Source organism: Oncorhynchus keta, chromosome 1, assembly GCF_023373465.1.
Source record: "Oncorhynchus keta strain PuntledgeMale-10-30-2019 chromosome 1, Oket_V2, whole genome shotgun sequence".
Lineage (NCBI taxonomy): Eukaryota > Metazoa > Chordata > Actinopteri > Salmoniformes > Salmonidae > Oncorhynchus > Oncorhynchus keta.
In genome coordinates this window covers 53,208,662-53,230,133 of record NC_068421.1, presented here as the reverse complement: position 1 = coordinate 53,230,133, position 21,472 = coordinate 53,208,662, and the positions used below count along the sequence as shown (strand labels likewise).

The 21,472-nt window shown below is 42.2% G+C and overlaps 1 protein-coding gene across 3 annotated transcripts in view; it reads left to right on the top strand.

Annotated features, from left to right (window-relative positions):
- Nucleotides 1–1,384: 1,384 nt before the first annotated feature.
- The window catches only part of LOC118387605 (calcium/calmodulin-dependent protein kinase type IV-like), a 31,136-nt gene continuing 11,048 nt past the window's right edge, over nucleotides 1,385–21,472 (top strand). Inside the window, exons 1-6 of one of the 3 annotated variants that reach the window (XM_035776162.1) lie at nucleotides 1,385–1,522; nucleotides 2,174–2,315; nucleotides 5,126–5,204; nucleotides 5,282–5,344; nucleotides 5,639–5,721; nucleotides 6,526–6,598. In XM_035776162.1, coding sequence (XP_035632055.1) covers nucleotides 2,209–2,315; nucleotides 5,126–5,204; nucleotides 5,282–5,344; nucleotides 5,639–5,721; nucleotides 6,526–6,598 — 405 coding nt within the window. In that variant the 5' untranslated portion in view covers nucleotides 1,385–1,522; nucleotides 2,174–2,208. Of the gene's footprint in view, nucleotides 2,316–5,125; nucleotides 5,205–5,281; nucleotides 5,345–5,638; nucleotides 5,722–6,525; nucleotides 6,599–21,472 lie in introns of all 3 variants that reach the window. The other 2 variants (XM_035776152.1, XM_035776143.1) reach the window with 2 other exon arrangements.

Sequence of the window (21,472 nt, the reverse complement as noted above, 5' to 3'; positions counted from 1 at the left end):
AACAATGATTGATAGGCAGTTTAAATTTCTTGAATTAAACAATTAATGGGTTCAAATACACATTTAGACTTGTGAACAGCCGTCCACAACAACCACAATCCGTAAGGCGCAAATAGCTAACTGAGAAAGCAGCAGTGTGATTCGTAACATTCGAAGACATAGCTTGGACTGTAGCCTACAAAAGCATATTCCTGCTCTTTTCCCGCGATCCATCAAACCCATTTGGTGTCTCATCATAGTGGTCTCTGACTTCGGGTCAGACTCGCTCAGGTGGAACAAATTTACATGTGCGCTCTTTTTCAATGTTGAATTGAATGTCATTGAGAAAAAAGAGAGAAGTGTCAATGATTTTTTCCGCAAACCTCCTTTTTGAATTTAAAAGTAATCCTCGAAGTAATCATGTCGTTTTTCAAAAGTATCTGTAATCTCATTACAATAGTTTTGCTGGTAATGTATCGGATTACTGTTACCGTTTATGTAATCCGTTACTCTCAAACCCTGCATACCCGTCGTGCGTCATTGCTTATTTCTAGTATGTTTATTGATCATGAAAAGCATGCGGATACTTGCTGTATAACTCTGAAGATAGAACTAAATGTGGAATACTCGTTAATAATAATAATAATATATGCCATTTAGCAGACGCTTTTATCCAAAGCGACTTACAGTCATGTGTGCATACATTCTACGTATGGGTGGTCCAGGGAATCAAACCCACTACCCTGGCGTTACAAGCGCCATGCTCTACCAACTGAGCTACAGAAGGTCTCTTTCAGACTATGCACTTTAACAGGTGATGATATTTAAACCAAATAGTTATAAAATGCATTCAGCAATCCCCTCGAAAACAGCAAGTAGTTGTCAATGGTTTTAGCGGAGCTGGAGTTATCCCTGCCCCCCAGCAGTCAAATCAAACGCTCTACACCATATTAATAACGACCCATAATAACCACCGAGTTGATGCGGCTGAACTCAGCATGCATACAGTACACAGCAGAACATGATTATCACATGAAACATTCAGACTAGTATTCTATCATTTCACCCCTTTCTAGTAAAGATAATGAAGCCAAATATTAGATATGGGGTTCCCTCCACACATCAGTTAATTAAAAGACATTGCCAGCGTTGTTGACATCCAAAATCAGTCGAGTATTTTCAGAATGGTCTGCTTGTTGAAATGTAAGGTTGCATATACCCCATACAATGCCATATGTGGACCAGGGCTTTTACAGGTGGGATACACGCGTAATAACATGGTTTTGATTGACTGTTTTGACTTCCAATTGCAGCGCAGATTGTGGTGAAAATGCAACTGATTGGAAGAAATCTGTGGAGGGCGTGGAGCTGAGATTACAGACCCCCCCACACACACACACGAAAACACCAGCCTAACCGCCACCACCTACCCAACCCAAACCGAGGATGAAAGAAATACCAAATATTGTATAGCGGGCAGATCATAAAGACCAATAGTACAGCCTGCATCAGCCGCGAGACGAAATCTATATTTTGCCAAATTGTAAGACAGCGACTACATAAACATATTGACGGATCATGATTTAATTAGTACCATAAAGCTTTCTACCTCGGACCATGGAATATTCTTTATCACGAACCTCAGACGCTACTGGTATCATGGACAATTGAGGTGGTTCGTTGCATGATATAGTGATGTTTTAATTAGTGAGCTGTCGTGGGTGGGATTGTGCTGCAGAAGATCAAAGCCTAGGCTACTAGGTTTATGGATTCGGGCACTCACACAGGGAGGCCTGATGGAAGCTGCGACACATTTGGATATGGCACAGTAAACTTCGAGTAAAGGATAGCTATGAATGCGCGAATGAAATTGTGTCGATATATTGCAATAATAGAATAATAATGGCTGTTTTTTTGTAATGTGGTATATAGCATAGTGACTAAGGGTGAGATGTAAAGCGAAGCCTGCAGGATTTTGATATCGGAGCTAACTATATATTTCGCAGCTTTACTGGAAACGTAAACATCCGGATTATCTTTGATCTTTGACTTAATATAACGGTGAGAGTAGTTAACCAACTACAACTCAACAACACAGGACTAATGCCTTCTCTTCCTTCTATTTAAACGGAGAATTACGTTGTAATCTTAAAAAGAGGGCAAGTAGTGTGAGTTTGGGCTTTGCGCTCCTCAGGAATCCTGTGTGTTGTGTGATTGGCCAACATCAACATGCCAACCTCACGCTCCGGTGCCACCCCGGTGGAATACTGGGTCGATGGCTCGCGCCGAGATGTCTCCATGGATGAATTTTACACCATGGGTCCGGAACTGGGAAGGTAGAGTACTGTAGTCTGTGCCTTTATTGACTCCAATGCATGCAGTAAATACCACCAGCATCATGACCTTCATGACTATCAAAAGGGCTTGCTTCTGGTTCATGTACTGCAGAAAAACATATCAGTGGAATTTCATCCAATAGTATTTCATTAGGTTATGGCTATAGCGAGACTGTACATTTTGAATTACCATGTTTACAATTTCAGTATTTATCTACTGTGTATTACACATGGATTAGGTTTGATTCTCTGACAGGACAGACAGAACACATATTTTAGACCAGTTCAGAACGAGGTATCAATTGCATATGCATAGTTCAGCACCATGGACAGCTCCTCCTGTTAACAAGTGACAATTTCTCTCCCATCATCTCACCTCATAAGTAGCCGACTAACCTTGATGCCAAGACACAATCAACATGTGTCAAAACATGATCTTCACTCTGTCAGAGGGGTAAAACAGCCCACTGTGTTTGCTATGGATATGACCTCTCATTGTAATGGGAGCAACACGTGGCTTCGCACTGGACAACAGTGAAACGTGAAGGGATTAGTGCAAGTATGGAGGAAACAGGTGTTACGGACCATTTTCAGAGGCTCTATATGGAATCTCCCACTACCTCTGACCCCTCCCCTCCCCTCCATCCACACGAGTCTGGCTTAAGTACACTCTTACATCACATCCAGATTGACAATGTCAACATGTCAATATTTGTCACTTGGAGTGGGTGTCAGTGGTCTGTGGAAGTTTGAGGGTCTGACTGACAGATGGAGTGGCAATTGGAGCCCTTCTGGGTATTCATGCGTTTGATGAAGCCATTCGTCAGCAGGCGTAAACAACGATAATCCCACCATGTCCATGGTTCTGACTCAAAACACCGGCTCACTGTAATTGCTAATTCACACTAAAGGGGGGAAAATAATCTATGCCAAGCAGAGCTGTACTGGGCTGGCCTGGTTACACATCCGCCGTAGTTGCTGGGACAGTGTGAGAGAATATCTGAAACGGCACAGTGCAGTTAGGGTTGGCCATATAATGTGAATCAGGTGTCATATTTCCGTTGGATATACTGTGGAACAGTATGCAGCACCAATGCGCCTGTGCCTTTATATGAAACCTTATTTCACGCCACACTTAAATGTATGTAACAGTTCTCTTCTCCTCACCCGCAACTGCATGTATAATGGACAGGCACCCATTTTGTCCCTTGGGGAGTTCCGTGTGAGACAGCAGGGAGAGATCTCACTGTCAGCGGTATAACAAACTGTATACCAAGTGTTCAGAAAGCTGTCCGCACGTCCCTTTACAGGACTCAAACCCATAACACCAGATCCAAATCAAATGATATGGTTATTACTTCAAGTAGGGCCACCGTTTGCTAGAATTAGCAGTAACAATTGAACACCAACAGCGCATATTGACTCCGATACGGACGATTACTGAATGAATCATCTGTGATCGACATTTGAGGATCCATCTACAGTCGGCAGATCGATCGTAAACAATAGGCCAGTTCAGCCACTGGTACTTGCTTCATGCATGTAAACATACACAGCTTACTCTCAGCTTCCCCCAGCCTCCCCATATAAGGGTGTGCACAGTTGTTAGGGGTCTACTTTTCAAGGAGAGTTGTCCTGGTTACCAAGGAGACCCTACAGCTATGAGAGTGGTGTCGAGAGGGCTGGGGGATGATTATGCCTGGATTGTATTAGCAGTAGCAGGACTGCTGGAGAAACGGAATCATTTCCTAAGCAGGGCAAATGCCGAGTGCCCCCATAGGGATACTACTGAGGGGAAGTCCCAGATTAGATAGCTGCTGGCTGCTGCCAGTACTCCCTCCTTATTCCACTGTGTGGTTTTATTCTGACCGCCCTCTTAATAACGACCTCGTCCAGTTTTACACAATCCACATCCGATTCTAATTGACCAAAATACCAGTTATGCTGGCGGTATTGAATAGTAATGATTGTACAAATGTACATATCGATAGCTCACTTGATGATGGTATACTGGTATCGAAGCGGATTAGTAAATCCTGAGAAAATACTATTGCTACAAAGGCCTCTATTTCTTCAACGGCTCAACTGAATTTGAACACACATTGATAAAAAAAGAATACACCTTTCAATGTTGAGATATAGCAAAATACAGATATGAAACAGTGGGACTCTACTGATGAACGTATATCATATAGATAGAGCACCAGAACACATAACCATCTGTATGTGTGAGGTCATATAGACTGTTCAAGTGAAGCAAGATACATGTGGTGCTCCAGTTGTCCTAGGCAACCCGCAGCTCAGCTGCTGCTGTGTCTTCTGCCGCTACTGCTTTCCCTAGTTCGAACTAATAAAGATACACGCTGGGCCAGGGCATTATCTCTAGATTCCCAAGTCGATTTAAAAGCAACAGACAACACGAGACAGCCCAGTCACGTATTAACAGATTACTCGCGGTTTCAGCTCGTACTTAGCGCTACCCTCTGCCCTCTCATGTAAATCGTGCCATGGCTTTGAAATGCTTTCTTTTCCTGCATGTTTTCCTTCACAACTGTTGGATTTATCAGTGTTAGCAATAAGCATGTAGATGGATGCTGCATCGAATGGCTCACCGTGGAGTTGTTATTGTAGTGCTTGAGGTGGATGTCAGCTTTTGAGTGTTACGTTTGATGAGCAAATGACATTGTACTTACTTATGATTCATAAGCAGTTCACGAGTAGAACTTGAGGTACAATGCTGAATCATTGCCCCATAGAGAGAACCATATAAATCGTAGCCATCGACGTTGACCGGTTGACCTTCTTCCTAGGGGGGCCACGTCAGTGGTGTTTCGCACGGAGGAGAAGAAGACACAGAAGCCCTATGCTGCAAAGGTCCTCAAGAAGACTGTGAGTCCATCGGCCATTTTATAGTTACAATGACAGGATCATAATGGGGGCTCTCATTCTCGTTCTTCCCATTTCAGATCGACAAGAAAATAGTGCGGACTGAAATTGGTGTCCTGCTGCGACTTTCCCACCCGAATATTGTAAGCGGTCACTTTATTTGATCCAATACGCCGCTTATAAACGTTAAAATGTTATCTTTTCTCAGGCCATGATGGACATGAACAATAGTGGTGACTTGTAGGATACTAGCAACTCCAATGGTTTTGATATGTTGTATTGTTAAAAAAATAAATAATAATGTTTCTAAGAATGTGAATTAAAGGAACATTAATGGGGACCTTAGTAACATGAATGTTTTTTATTATGTCTTTGTCAACATTTTTGGCGAGTTCTCAATCTCGTCTTCCCTTCTACCTGTGGCTTTTGGACCTCAGATCCGCCTGAAGGAGATCTTTGAGACAGAGACAGACATCGCCCTCATCTTGGAGCTGGTGACTGGAGGGGAACTCTTTGACAGGTGCTTAAGCCCAAAATATACCACCCTTACGATCCCAGTCTCAACCCTATATCCCTGCTGAAATTGGTTTCTCTTCGGCGAGGCCAGAGGTGGAGTCAGTGGCCTCACTCAGTCCCCCTGTTCCATTTGCCTGCTTTGTCATTAGCAGCAATTTATGACACAGGCGTTATTGAGATGTAGAGCATAAAAGGAATAGAAAATTATGTTTGTAATGGCCCTCACCAGCACTGTTGCCAGGAAACCGATTAGAACACTGTGGTTTGAGCAAATACCCCACCCATCTGTAAAACTCATCATGAATAATCAATCATCTCTATTTTTTAATTGTTTTTGTATAATAGCCAAATTAAATTGTCTGTTAAACTCGTTATCCTCCTATCATCTTATAGGCTTATGAATGTTTGACAGTAACAAGTACCTATTATCGGGTCTGTGACAATACCAGTATCGCAATATTTCTTCCATGGCAAAAATGAAAACACTAAGCACACTATTTGTAAAAACCTAGTGTTTGTAAAACACTGTGTGCTGTAGCTTGGAAAATAAATACATGTGACTCTGGATGACAACATAATGATGTTTGTTCCCAACATTAGGGCTGTTTTCCTAAATACATTCAACTCGCTTCGTGTTTTGTTTCCTTGCCACGATACTAACGAGTATCGCGGTACTGGTATCGTCCCGGCCCTATTATTTTCCCTCACTACAGAGTTGAGGGCCCGCTCTCTTCCAAAGTGGGGTATTTGGTAACTCTGTGTAACGTTTGAACAGTGTTTGACCGCTAGGCTCTTTCTGCCCTTTTAGGATCGTGGAGAGAGGCTACTACAGTGAGAGAGATGCTGCCCATGTCATCAAGCAGATTCTGGAGGCAGTGGCGGTAAGATATGTGATTGAATGGACACTGATGGGCTATTGAGTAGAAATGTGCCTTATTTCACCAAAATGCTTTGGAATTTGCTAAGAATTCTGAGATGCACAGCACCCCCCTCTATGCAGAGAAGAGAGAGTAGAGACGCTGTTGCTGCAATATGTTGTGTCTTTCACTATGGTAGCAATCATCTTAACACTTATTTTTCTTAAAACTGCATTGTTGGTTAATAAGGGCTTGTAAAGTAAGCATTTCACTGTGAGGTTTTTGTATTCGGCGCACGTGACAAATGAAATTTGATTTGATCTGCAGTAGCTTCAATAGAAAACAGGTCAACATGGAGCTGAGAGACTTTTCAGTGTTGTCATTTTGATGAGGCTTGTTCAGTTGAGACAGGTCTCTTATCCGTACTTTGCATAGGGATATGCACGTACTTTTAGGCTTAATATTCCATTTGTTTCAGGTTTGGTCTTATCTGTGTCCAGTCACTGCACACACTTCTAAAGTCTAATCGCATTTCAGCATAAAGTTCAATATGCTTCCTATTTCATATTTCCAGTGAGCTAGTATGTGCAGTCAGTCACTGCGCTCTGTTGCAGGCAGCGCTGAGCCCTGTTGCAGGCAGAATGATATCTCCCAAAAATAGAGCATGATTATTTTGTCAGTGGAAAAATGCCACTAAACATTGTTTTGGGGTTTAAGACTTGGCAATGGCACCAATGAATGTTAACCAGAAGATTAGTGTGAGAGCCTTTATTTAGAAATACAAAATGTATTGTAATCCCAGAATACAAGCAGCTAAGGGCTTGGCTGGACACACACACACACACACACACACACACACACACACACACACACACACACACACACACACACACACACACACACACACGTGACGGATGTGTGTGTGTGAACGTACTTGTGTTTGAGTGACTGTGTGTGTGCGTGTGTGTATCCGTGCGAATGTGTGTTTGGTGAGCTGAAAGTGTGAAATAATCCTCTCAGAGAGCCATAGCAATTCTTTTTAACAGCCTCTTAATCTTCTGACCAAGAGAGGCAGCAGGCAGCAGGAATGTGGGCTGCCTGTTATGTAACAGTGCTAGCGAGTGCGTGCCTGTGTGATCAAGCCGCTGCTGTGATGCCCATATGGCCACTGCTTTCGTTTTGTAAATAAGGATGTGACAAGTGGAGAATTCAAAAAATTGTAAACAGCAATTGATCTATCGGTTTTCCCCGTTTAGAATTGTATGCATTTTTCTTATCGTTCCATATGAATTCGCAATGCAAAATATGGTCAGACTGCATCCTATTGCATATGACCACTAGGGGGCAATGACGTTCTTTCTACTCGACAACAGAGCTTAATGTGGCCACGCCCCCCGAGTAGGGTACTCCCGTTACTCCCATGTAATTAGCCTAACTTTGGTGTCATCCCAAGATAACTAGTGACGCTTTTTTGTCGTTTCAAGAAACGTTTTCAGCAGCTTCACGTGTCGTTATTAACACACTTGGCAGTCACAACAACAAACAATTTGCATGATACTTATTCTGCCACTCCAATTTGTTACCCGACCTGCTAACACTGACAGTAAAGCTGCCACATTATACTTAAGTCACTGTTTGTTAACCCTTAGCGTTTTCGCCGGTTAGCTGACTGGCTAGCGAGAGAAGTTCATCTCGATCTAATTTACTAGTCTTAGATATGTCGCGTAACTACTTCCCGTCTTCGCCTACCCTTTGAACGGTCTAGGTACTTGGGAAAGTTTAATCCTGTTTGCTTGCCTATACAGTGCCTTCGGAAAGTATTTAGACCCCTTGACTTTTTCCACATTTTGTTACGTTACTGCCTTATTCTAAAATGGATTAAATAAATAAAAAATGCCTCAATCTATACCCCTTAATGAAAAAGTGAAAATAGGTTTTTATACATTTGTGCAAAAAACAAAAATAGCACATTTACATAAGTATTCAGACCCTTTGCTATGAGACACGAAATTGAGCTCAGGTGCATCCTGTTTGCATTGATCATCCTTGAGATGTTTCTACAACTGGATTGGAATCCACCTGTTGTAAATTCAATTGATTGGACATGATTTGGAAAGGCACACAACTGTCTATATAAGGTACCACAGTTGACAGTGCATTTCAGAACAAAAACCAAGCCATGAGGTCAAAGGAATTGTCCGTAGAGCTCCGAGACACAGTGGCCTCCATCAGTCTTAAATGGAAGAAGTTTGGAACCCCCAAGACTCTTCCTAGAGCTGGCCGCTTGGCCAAACTGAGCAATCAGGGGAGAAGGGTCTTGGTCAGGGAGGTGACCAAGAACCCAATGGTCACTCTGACAGCTATAGAGATGGGAGAACCTTCTCCGCAGCTCTCCACCAATCAGGCCTTTATGGTAGAGTGAAGCCACTCCTCAGGAAAAGGCACATGACAGCCCACTTGGAGTTTGCCAAAAGCACCTAAAGACTCTCAGACCAAACAAAATTCTCTTGCCTGATGAAACCAAGATTGAACTCTTTGGCCTGAATGCCAGGCGTCATGTCTGGAGGAAACCTGGCACCATCCCTACTGTGAAGCACGGTGATGGCAGCATCATGCTGTGGGGATGTTTTTCAGTGGCAGGGACTGGGAGACTAGTCAGGATCGAGGCAAAGATGAATGGAGCAAAGTACAGTGAGATCCTTGATGAAAACTTGTTCCAGAGTGCTCAGGTCCTCAGACTGTGGCGAAGGTTCACCTTCCAACAGGATAACGACCCTAAGCACACAGCCAAGACAATGCAGGAGTGTCTTCGGGACAAGTCTCCAAATGTCCTGCAGTGGCCCAGCCAGAGTCCGGACTTGAACCCAATCGAACATCTCTGGAGTAACCTGAAAATAACTGTGCAGCAACACTCCCCATCCAACCTGAAAGAGCTTGAGAGGATTTGCTGAGAAGAATGGGAGAAACTCCCCAAATACACGTGTGCCAAGCTTATAGTGTAGTGTCATACCCAAGAAGACTTGAGGCTGTAATCGCTGTCAAAGGTGCTTCAACAAAGTACTGAGTAAAGGGTCTGAATACTTATGTAAATGTGATATTTTTTTTTAATGCTGTACTTGTGTAGATTGATGAGGGGAAAAAAACTATTTAATACATGTTAGAATAAGGCTGTGACCTAACAAAATGTGGAAAAGTCAAGGGGTCTGAATAACTTTCCAAAGCCACTGTATGTGCTTTCAACTTGCTGTAGACCAGCTGGGGAGATAGCCCTACCAAATGGCCCAAAGTAGCCTATGGCGATATTTCCACCTACTTGGTGGAATTTCCAGGTTTACACAGACAATACACATAGCTAGTTAGATACAAACAAGTGTTAGCTAGGGACTTACCGGTGTTGAAGTGCTTCGAACACACATAGATGTATCAAGTAACCGGAGCCCACAGCTTTCCATCATTATCGCGGCGTATAGTCTGAAATCATGTGGTTCGTTTAGCCTGCTCCTTAGGCAGTTGATGAAACTTAATTTGGTGGTATTTTCTCCTGCTATTGTTCAAACAAACAAAACGGTATGCAACAAGTGAATAATGATAAGTGAGAAAGTTACAGATGCACAAATATCATACCCCCAAGACATGCTAACCTCTCATCATTACAATAAGAGGGAAGGGGGGGGGGTATGCTATTTATGCCTCTGTAACTTACTGACTCATCATTATTCCCAGTCGATACTGGAGAATGTCGATACAAGTCATGATATTAAGACGTAGTGTTTATTTCCAGCAAGTGTATTTGATGGGTTTCGTGTCTGTAGCTAGCGTGTCGAGCTCAGACCAAAGATAATGTTTTGGGACTTCTGATAGTGTGGACTGAAGCGGAACTTTACGACAACATTATATTTAACCCTGTTTAAAGTGGTAGAACTGACAAAGTAAAATAATCATACAGGCCGTATTCCATTCTACAGGTAAACATGCTTAGCTCATGTCTGTTATTTCCATATAGGCTATGTAACTATTTTTAAATAAACAGCCATTTATTCACTTCGTGAAATGATTTCATTGAGCTTTTATTTTTATTACTCTTTTCATTCACTTAGCTAATTACTTTTTCTGTTGTTGCATTGTCGAAAGGTGATCCTGCAAGTATGCATTTCATTGCACTGTGCACTCCATGTATGTGACGAATAATCAAACTTGAACTTAGGGTAGCCTAGTGGTTAGAGCGTTGGACTAGTAACCGAGAGATTGCAAGTTCGAATCCCCGAGCTGACAAGGTACAAATCTATCGTTCTACCCCTGAACAGGCCGTTAACCCACTGTTCCTAGGCCGTCATTGAAAATAATAATTTGTTCTTAACCGACTTGCCTAGTAAAATAAAGGGGGAAAGAAAAGGGAAGGGCAGCATGAAGAGAGGGGAAAAGATGGCCAGCTTTGTAGTTCGACTGAAGGTGAACAAAACAGTGAAAAATACATAGGCCCTTAAGATTACATAACCTTTGAGGATATCTTAACATCTCAAATTACCTGGTAGAAGTAATGAAATGAATAATAGAGGTCGTATAATTTCCATTGTACAGGTACATTTTTTTTGTGCTCATGTCTTTTTATATTCATATAGTCTAGGGGCTATGTAGCTTCTTATCTATCATGTTTGGAGTTGTGTTGCACTGTTACGTAGACACTTGACATTTTTTCCTTACAGATTACTTGCCCTGGTCGTGTCAGTATACGGTAACTGAAAAACTTGAAACCAACTATAAATTGTAGAAATTCATATACAAATATTAAAAGCATTTAATGAGAAAACTGAGAGGTGTGCAACATGAAAATATTGTCCAATTTACATTGTGTAATTTATTGACGGTCCCTAACTAGCCCCAGAGATGGGCTATCCAAAGTCAAAGTCAGGTCGCACACCAGACAGCTGAAGCTAATTGGTGAAAAAGTTTGGCTAACTCCTCCCACCTGCGAACACACACACCCGCATCAAATCACAACCCCGAAACCAGCTCGCGTTTAATTTCAGCCATGGCCGCTAGCCTTTGTTAATGAACCAAATCTGAAACGAGGCCAAATCAAGACGTGTAGTCACCCTTTAAAACTAACTAATGACATGTTGCACCCCTACCTTGCTTGCTTTCAGATGAGCAAAGGAGGACAGATGAGAACAGCAGTCCAGTGGAACATTTACAACAGCAGTAGCCAGGGGCAAATGGTAGGGAAAAGGATGATTTAGGTAACCCAGACACAGGCCCAAAACAAGTTCAGCTACCCCAGTATCCCCTTGACCGTTTTGGGTTGCAAAACGACCGGCACACTAGACACGACACAGAAACAGCAAAAGAAGAGGAAATGATGGAGAGTGAAACCAGACAAGACACATAGACAGCAATAGAAGAATATGATATGATGGAGAGACACCAGAAGAACAGAACAGTCCATAACAGAAGAGGATAGACATAGGAGACAGTAACAAACAAGACACTGAGACAGCAACAGAAGAGGGCACATTGAAAGAGAACATAGGTGAATTGAGTACACAGACAGTCAGACTATAGGTTTTAATTCAGTTTTATTTGCACAAAATATAAGAACTGAAATACAGACGGTGAAAAAGTCAAACATGGTTTACAAATCATTTGCAGGTGAGGTGAAAAAGCCTGTGAAATTACTATTAAAAACAGTTGTTTACTTTTATCCCCCATGCTGGCTTTGGGCTAAGCCCCCAATGTCTTCAAATCCTAGAAACACCCCTGGTTCTATCTGCAAATGTATGGTTTTGAGAGAGAGTATTTTGCAAGTCTCAGATCTCATAACTGCTTTGCGATGTCTTCCGCTTTCATGACTCAAAAAGTACATCAAAAATATTTGATTGACAACCCAGCATTTTGATTGACAACCCAGCATTGTGTGATTGGATTGCATATAGAACATTGTAGCACCAAGTTCAAAGGCTTCTACACATTTTTTTTCTCATCGTGAATAGATTTTTTTCAAACATCTTACTTATCTCACACGTGAAGGACCTCCTAAATCAAATCAAATCAAATCGTTATTTGTCACATACACATGGTTAGCAGATGTTAATGCGAGTGTAGCGAAATGCTTGTGCTTCTAGTTCCGACAATGCAGTAATAACCAACAAGTAACCTAGCTAACAATTCCAAAACTACTACCTTATAGACACAAGTGTAAGGGGATAAAGAATATGAACATAAAGATATATGAATGAGTGATGGTACAGAGCGGCATAGGCAAGATACAGTAGATGGTATTGAGTACAGTATATACATATGAGATGAGTATGTAAACAAAGTGGCATAGTTAAAGTGGCTAGTGATAAAGATGCAGTAGATGATATAGAGTACAGTATATACGTATACATATGAGATGAATAATGTAGGGTATGTAAACATTATATTAGGTAGCATTGTTTAAAGTGGCTAGTGATATATTTTACATAATTTCCCATCAATTCCCATTATTAAAGTGGCTGGAGTTGAGTCAGTGTGTTGGCAGCAGCCACTCAATGTTAGTGGTGGCTGTTTAACAGTCTGATGGCCTTGAGATAGAAGCTGTTTTTCAGTCTCTCGGTCCCAGCTTTGATGCACCTGTACTGACCTCTCCTTCTGGATGATAGCGGGGTGAACAGGCAGTGGCTCGGGTGGTTGTTGTCCTTGATGATCTTTATGGCCTTCCTGTGACATCGGGTGGTGTAGGTGTCCTGGAGGGCAGGGAGTTTGCCCCCGGTGATGCGTTGTGCAGACCTCACTACCCTCTGGAGAGCCTTACGGTTGTGGGCGGAGCAGTTGCCGTACCAGGCGAGGATACAGCCCGACAGGATGCTCTAGATTGTGCATCTGTAGAAGTTTGTGAGTGTTTTTGGTGACAAGCCAAATTTCTTCAGCCTCCTGAGGTTGAAGAACAACTCTCTGTGAATAACACTGTTTTTGGGTAAGGGATTTTTTCTTAACATTAACAATCCCAATTCCGTTGAAGTTTTAACATTCGCACCTCTATTTCTAAAGCATGCTTAACACTGGTGGCTGTGTGGTGGGATACATCTTATCCATGCGTGCTCGCTCCGGGCTTTGAATCTGGGGGGAGTGGGCGTCGGTGCATCAGGTGTTTAGGAGTGTGTGTGTGTGCATGACAGAGAGATAAGGGCTACTTTTACTTTCAGGATGTTGACATTTATGATTGCTGAGTGTATATGCTACCGCATGTATACATCATACCTGCCACGAAACAATCTTATGATGAAGCTGCACAGAACCAATACAGTTTATTGCTTCTTATTGTGTAATTACATTATTTATTTATTTGCATATAGCCTCCGTGCATAGGGCATTCTGTGGGGTTACGGAGCACCGTTAATAGGTTTTGAGTCATAAACACCTATGCAGGGGCATTTTTAATGATCGCAAGCAGAGATAGAGGCCCAGCACTTTTTAATTACCGGCTATAAATCAATTTTAATTTCATACGTTTTTCAGTAATAGGCCAATGAAATAGGCCAATTTAATCAATACTCCATGAAACCATGCAGGTATAAGTGACATAAGTGAGAACTAAGTTGGGGTCTCAACTTACTGTTGAGAGTTAGAATAGTAAGAATACAAGTAGAAGGTGCAAGTTCAAATTTTGTTTGTGCATCAGCTATTTTTCTCTTATGTCAGTCATTGATAGTCATTCAATTAGCCATGTCAGCTAACAATTTTTAGATTGGAAAATAAACTAGCCAGCTGTCTAAACTTGTAGTAATACCGACCAGTCACTCAGTGCGTGTGCCCAGGGGCCCTGACCTCCAGGGGGCCCCCCATTGATTCTGTCACTCTCACTCAGAAATCATGGCATAAGTCATGGAAAAATGGATAGAATTGCACGAAATTGACTTTAGAACGTCCATTTTTCTCTCCTACGTCAAGACGGGGGGGGGGGCACTAAAATGTTTTGCCCGCGCGGTGGGGGAGTAGAACCAGCCCTGACTAACCATGGCATTTTCCCCTCACATATTTCAAAATGAGCCAACAAATTTCTCAACATAATTTATCCTCAAGTCTGTGTGAAACTAATCACCATAGAGAACACTCCCCCATCTTTCTGTGCATGTTGTATCTAAGCAGCCTGCTCCCACTCTGTTTTTTTTGTCATCTCATTAAAAAACGACATCTGTCAAAAGCCCCGGTACACAAATTTAATAAACCATCGACACCGCCATGACTCATTCGTACACTTTGGGCCCTCCCCAGCCATCCCAGCCCGGCTAGTGCACAGCAGCACAGATTGTAATTTACAACCCTTCTCCCAGGCAGACAGAGAGCCAGAACATCTCAGGGGAGATGGGTTCAAAAGGTTCTGCGTGGAGGCCCATCAATAGCCAGCCTGACAGGGGAGTGAAGAGTTTTCCATTAGAACTAATAGTAGTCAGGCTGAGCACTTACTGCCCATTCTAGCTACAGTAGCTGATGGCAGACTTGGGGCTTAACCACAGGCTTTCTCGGAGACTTCACTGGTTAATTTGCCGGAATGAGTCTGGGCGTTCACAGCCGGGAAGGGAAGTGTGCAATAATGACGAGAGCATGGCGCCGCGTGGGTGTTGTTAGCCGCCCCGGGACTCACGGTGGAAACAGGGCTATATTTTGACTAGGTCATTATATGTCTCCTCCCAGGGCCTCTGTGTGTGGCTGATGAGGCCCAGTGGCATAGGTTACTAGAGAGGTCCAGACCTTATTACAATCATGTTGAGACCAGTGGTGGAAAAAGTACCCAATTGTCATACTTGAGTAAGAATAAAGATACCTTAATAGAAAATGAAAGTCACCCAGTAAAATAGTACTTGAGTAAAAGTCTGAAAGTATTTGGTTTTAAAAGTACATGTAATTGCTCAATTATAGTTAAGTATCAAAAGTAAAAGTATAAACCATTTCAAATTCCTTATATGAAGCAAACCAGACGACACAATTGTATTGTTTTTTAAAATTCACAGATAGCCAGGGGCGCGCTCCAACAATCAGACATAATTTACAAACGAAGCGTGTGTGTTTAGTGAGTCCGCCAGATCAGAGGCAGTAGGGATACTCTCTTTATAAGTGAGTGAATGGAATATTTTCCTGTCCTGCTAAGCATTCAACATTTTACAAGTACTTTTGGGTGTCAGGGAAAATGTGTGGAGTAAAAAGGACATTTTCTTTAGGAATGTAGTAAAGTAGAAGTAAAAGTTGTCAATAATATAAATAGTAAAGTACAGATACCTCAAAAATGACATAAGGAGTACTTTAAAAGTTGGGGCTGTCCATCTTCTCTTTACACACATGTGTGACAGAGGTCTGCCTCTGTTATGGGGGTTCAACATAAGGAACTAAAGTCTAATTCAATCATCAACAAATGAAGAGACCTGTCAGGGTCAAACACTGCAGAGAGCTACATCTAAATAACGGACAACCTTAGTCCTACCTGAAGTGCAAGTCCAAGGAAATGTGTAATCCAATGGAAAATAATTCAAGTCAATAAATTAATTAATTATTTTATTTTTTTATTTCACCTTTATTTAACCAGGTAGGCTAGTTGAGAACAAGTTCTCATTTGCAACTGCGACCTGGCCAAGATAAAGCATAGCAGTGTGAACAGACAACACAGAGTTACACATGGAGTAAACAATTAACAAGTCAATAACACAGTAGAAAAAAAGGGGAGTCTATATACAATGTGTGCAAAAGGCAGGTAGGCGAATAATTACAATATTGCAGATTAACACTGGAGTGATAAATGATCAGATGGTCATGTACAGGTAGAGATATTGGTGTGCAAAAGAGCAGAAAAGTAAATAAATAAAAACTGTGGGGATGAGGAAGGTGAAAATGGGTGGGCTATTTACCAATAGATTATGTACAGCTGCAGCGATCGGTTAGCTGCTCAGATAGCTGATGTTTGAAGTTGGTGAGGGAGATAAAAGTCTCCAACTTCAGCGATTTTTGCAATTCGTTCCAGTCACAGGCAGCAGAGTACTGGAACGAAAGGCGGCCGAATGAGGTGTTGGCTTTAGGGAAGATCAGTGAGATACACCTGCTGGAGCGCGTGCTACGGATGGGTGTTGCCATCGTGACCAGTGAACTGAGATAAGGCGGAGCTTTACCTAGCATGGCCTTGTAGATGACCTGGAGCCAGTGGATCTGGCGACGAATATGTAATCAGGGTTGGGGAGTAACGGATTACATGTAAGGGATTAACAAAGTAAAATGGTAACTGTAATCCGTTATGTTACCAGCAAAAATATTGTAATCGGATTACAGATACTTTTAAAAAACTAGATGACTTCAAATTCAGAAAAGAAGTTTCCTAAATAGGCTTTTTTTACGCTATAGTCCAAGCTGTGTCTTCAAATGGTACGACTGCTGTCAGCATCCAAAGATGATCCAACTTGAATAAATGCTTGGAGGTAAGGATGACAGCAGTTGTCACGTTCTGACCATAGTTCTGTTATTTGTATTCTTTGTTTTAGTATGGTCAGGGCGTGAGTTGGGGTGGGCAGTCGAAGAGGAGGAAGTACGTTACAGCAGGGGTGTCGTCTACAGCGATACGGATGACACTTATTATTATTATCTACATAGCGCATTGATGTGAATCACACTGCTGCTCTCTCAGTTAGCTATTTGCGCCTTACAGATTGTGGTTGTTGTGGACGGCTGTTCACAAATCTAGATGTGTATTTCAACCCAATAATGGTTGCATTCAAGAAGTTTAAGCTGCCTATCGATCATTGTTTTTGAAACCAGTGGACAACCAGTGAAAAATGTGCCCTTGCAACTGCTGCTAATAAGTCTAATGCCTTTTAAGGGGAAAGTAATCAAAAATGAACTGAATGTAATCAGATTATGTTACTGAGTTTAGGTAATCCAAAAATTACATTACTGATTATACTTTTGGACAGATAACTAGTAACAGTAACAGATTACATTTAGAAAGTAACCTACTCAACCCTGTTAATAATCCAACTGTAATGAATTTCCTCCTCTTCTTCCGAAGAGGAGAGGCGAAACGGATCAGAGGACCAATACGCGGCGTGGTAATTGTCCATGGTTCTTTTTAATGCGTTAAGGTACACATGAACAACTGACTACAAAAAACAAGAAATGTGAAAACTCAAAACAGTCCTATCTGGTGCAAAGACAGAGACAGGAACAATCACCCACAAACACACAGTGAAACCCAGGCTACCTAAGTATGATTCTCAATCAGAGACAACCAATGACACCTGCCTCTGATTGAGAACCATACTAGGCCGAAACATAGAAATTCCCAAAACCTAGAAAAACAAACATAGACTGCCCACCCAACTCACGCCCTGACCATACTAACTAAATACAAAACACAGGAAATAAAGGTCAGAACGTGACACCAACAAAAATATTAAAGGTCCAATGGAAACAAATCAAATGTTATTTGTCACATACACATGGTTAGCATGGTTATACTATACATGGTTATACTATACATGGTTATACTATACATGGTTATACTATACATGGTTAGCATGGTTATACTATACATGGTTATACTATACATGGTTATACTATACATGGTTATACTATACATGGTTAGCATGGTTATACTATACATGGTTAGCATGGTTATACTATACATGGTTATACTATACATGGTTAGCATGGTTATACTATACATGGTTATACTATACATGGTTATACTATACATGGTTATACTATACATGGTTAGCATGGTTATACTATACATGGTTATACTATACATGGTTATACTATACATGGTTAGCATGGTTATACTATACATGGTTAGCATGGTTATACTATACATGGTTATACTATACATGGTTAGCATGGTTATACTATACATGGTTATACTATACATGGTTATACTATACATGGTTATACTATACATGGTTAGCATGGTTATACTATACATGGTTATACTATACATGGTTATACTATACATGGTTATACTTGTGCTTCTAGTTCCGACCATGCAGTAATATCTAACAAGTTATCTAACCATTTCACAACAACTACATTATACAAGTGTAAAGGAATTAATAAGAATATGTACATACAAATATATCGATGAGCGATGGCTGAACGGCAAGATGCAGTAGATGGTATAGAGTACAGTATATACATATGAAATGAGTAATATAGGGTATGTAAACATTATATAAAGTGGCATTGTTTAAAGTGGCTAGTGATACATTTATTACATCCAATTTGTAATTATTAAAGTGGCTAGCACTCAATGTTAGTGATGGCTGTTTAACAGTCTGATGGCCTTGAGATAGAAGCTGTGTTTCAGTCTCTCGGTCCCAGCTTTGATGCACCTGTACTGACCTCGCCTTCTGGATGATAGCGGGGTGAACAGGCAGTGGCTCGGGTGGTTGTTGTCCTTGATGATCTTTATGGCCTTCCTGTAACATCGGGTGGTTTAGCTGTCCTGGAGGGCAGATCATTTGCCTCCGGTGATGCGTTGTGCAGACCTCACAACCCTCTGGAGAGCCTCACGGTTGTGGGCGGAGCAGTTGCTGTACCAGGCGGTGATACAGCCCGACAGGATGCTGTTTGTGAGTGTTTTTGGTGACAAGCCAAATTTCTTCAGTCTCCTGAGGTTGAAGAGGCACTGCTGCGCCTTCTTCACCACGCTGTCTGTGTGGGTGGACCATTTCAGTTTGTCCGTGATGTGTACGCCGAGGAACTTAAAAAACGTTCCACCTTCTCCACTACTGTCCCGTCGATGTGGATAGGGGTCTGCTCCCTCTGCTGTTTCCTGAAGTCCATGATCATCTCCTTTGTTTTGTTGACATTGAGTGTGAGGTTATTTTCCTGACACCACACTCCGAGGGCCCTCACCTCCTCCCTGTAGGCTCGTCGTTGTTGGTAATCAAGCCTACCGCTGTAGTGTCGTCTGCAAACTTGATGATTGAGTTGAAGGCGTGCATGGCCACGCAGTCATGGGTGAACAGGGAGTACAGGAGAGGGCTGAGAATGCACACTTGTGGGGCCCCAGTGTTGAGGATCAGCGGGGTGGAGATGTTGTTTCATATCCTCACCACTTGGGGCGGCCTGTCAGGAATCCAGGACCCAGTTGCACAAAGTGGGGTCGAGACCCAGGATCTCGAGCTTAATGACGAGTTTGGAGGGTACTATGGTGTTAAATGCTGAGCTGTAGTCGATGAACAGCATTCTTACATAGGTATTCCTCTTGGCCAGATGGGTTAGGGCAGTGTGATTGCGTCGTCTGTGAACCTATCGGGGAGGTAAGCAAATTGGAGTGGGTCTAGGATGTCAGGTAGGGTGGAGGTGATATGGTCCTTGACTAGTCTCTCAAAGCACTTCATGATGACAGAAATGAGTGCTACAGCTCGATAGTCCTTTAGCTCAGTTATCTTAGCTTTCTTGGGAACAGGAACAATGGTTGCACTCTTGAAGCATGTGGGAACAGCAGACTGGGATAAGGATTGATTGAATATGTCCGTAAACACACCATCCAGCTGGTCTGCGCATGCTCTGAGGACGCGGCTAGGGATGCCATCTGGACCGGCAGCCTTGCGAGGGTTAACACGTTTAAATGGTTTACTCACGTTGACTGAAGTGAAGGAGAGCCCACAGGTTTTGGTAGCAGGCCGTGTCGGTGGCACTGTATTGTCCTCAAAGCGAGCAAAGAAGTTGTTTAGTTTGTCTGGGAGCAAGACATCGTGGTCCGCGACGGGGCTGGTTTTCCTTTTGTAGTCCGTGATTCACTGTAGACCCTGCCACATACCTCTCGTGTCTGAGCTGTTGAATTGGCTCTATGAACATTTCCACCAAAGCAGTGTGGAGTATGAGATAAAACAATGCTAGGCTCTCTCCATACAATGAGGGAGTTTGATTAAGATTACCGGGCTATGGCGTGAACGGGCAAAAGTGGTGAGGGAGGAGCACCCTTCTCAAATCAAACAGTAATCTGCGCAGCTTGGTCACATTGTTTACATAATGTAATACAACCCATCACAATTTTTTGGAACTTGAGAAATACTGCCCCAAACACCTTTGTGATGTGTAAAATTAAACATCCTTAGACAAAATTAATTACAGATTTCTTGTCGTCTTAGATTCATTCTGGGGATTTTGAGGAAGTGAAATAGGCCTTTTTTTACCAGATAAGTAGTTTATTGCCTTAAGTTGCTCTTTTTTTAACCTTTATTTAACTAGGCAAGTCAGTTAAGAACAAAATCTTATTTACAATGACGGCCTAGGAACGGTGGGTTAACTGCCTTGTTCAGGGGCAGAACGACAGATTTGTACCTTGTCAGCTCGGGGATTCGATCTTACAACCTTTCAGTTACTAGTCCAACGCTCTAACCACTACCTCTTGAACACATTATTTTCATAGTTCCACCATTTAAGGGCAATGTTTCCTTTTATTTTCACTTGATGCTTTCATGGTAACCTTACAACACTGCAACCGATCCGGTAGTCAGAGTCGGAACTGTCTTGACTCTTGAGGAATAGGATGGTGAGAGCAGTCAGAGAGCCTCTGAGCTACTGCAGCAATGGGCCCCGTCTGTTAAGTCAATTTTAGATCAGGGGCTGCTCATTTAGAGTTTCAATTAATCCTGCCAAGTGAAGCCCTGAATTGGGCTGTGTCCCTCAGGTCTCACAGTGATAAAAATGGTATCCATGAGTTCACCTGACTCTGGGGAAGTACTGTATATACACTGTAAAGGGCTTCACTGCCAAAATCCCAAATTATTTTTAGGCTGCTCGGCTGCCTCTTTTTCTCTGTTCTTCAAGTGTCAACACCTGTACAGATCTGTCATCTAGTCCACACAGTTGTGATCATTGACGTTAACATAAACTGATTTGTTCTTGTGGTAAAAGTGTACTTAAGATGGACAA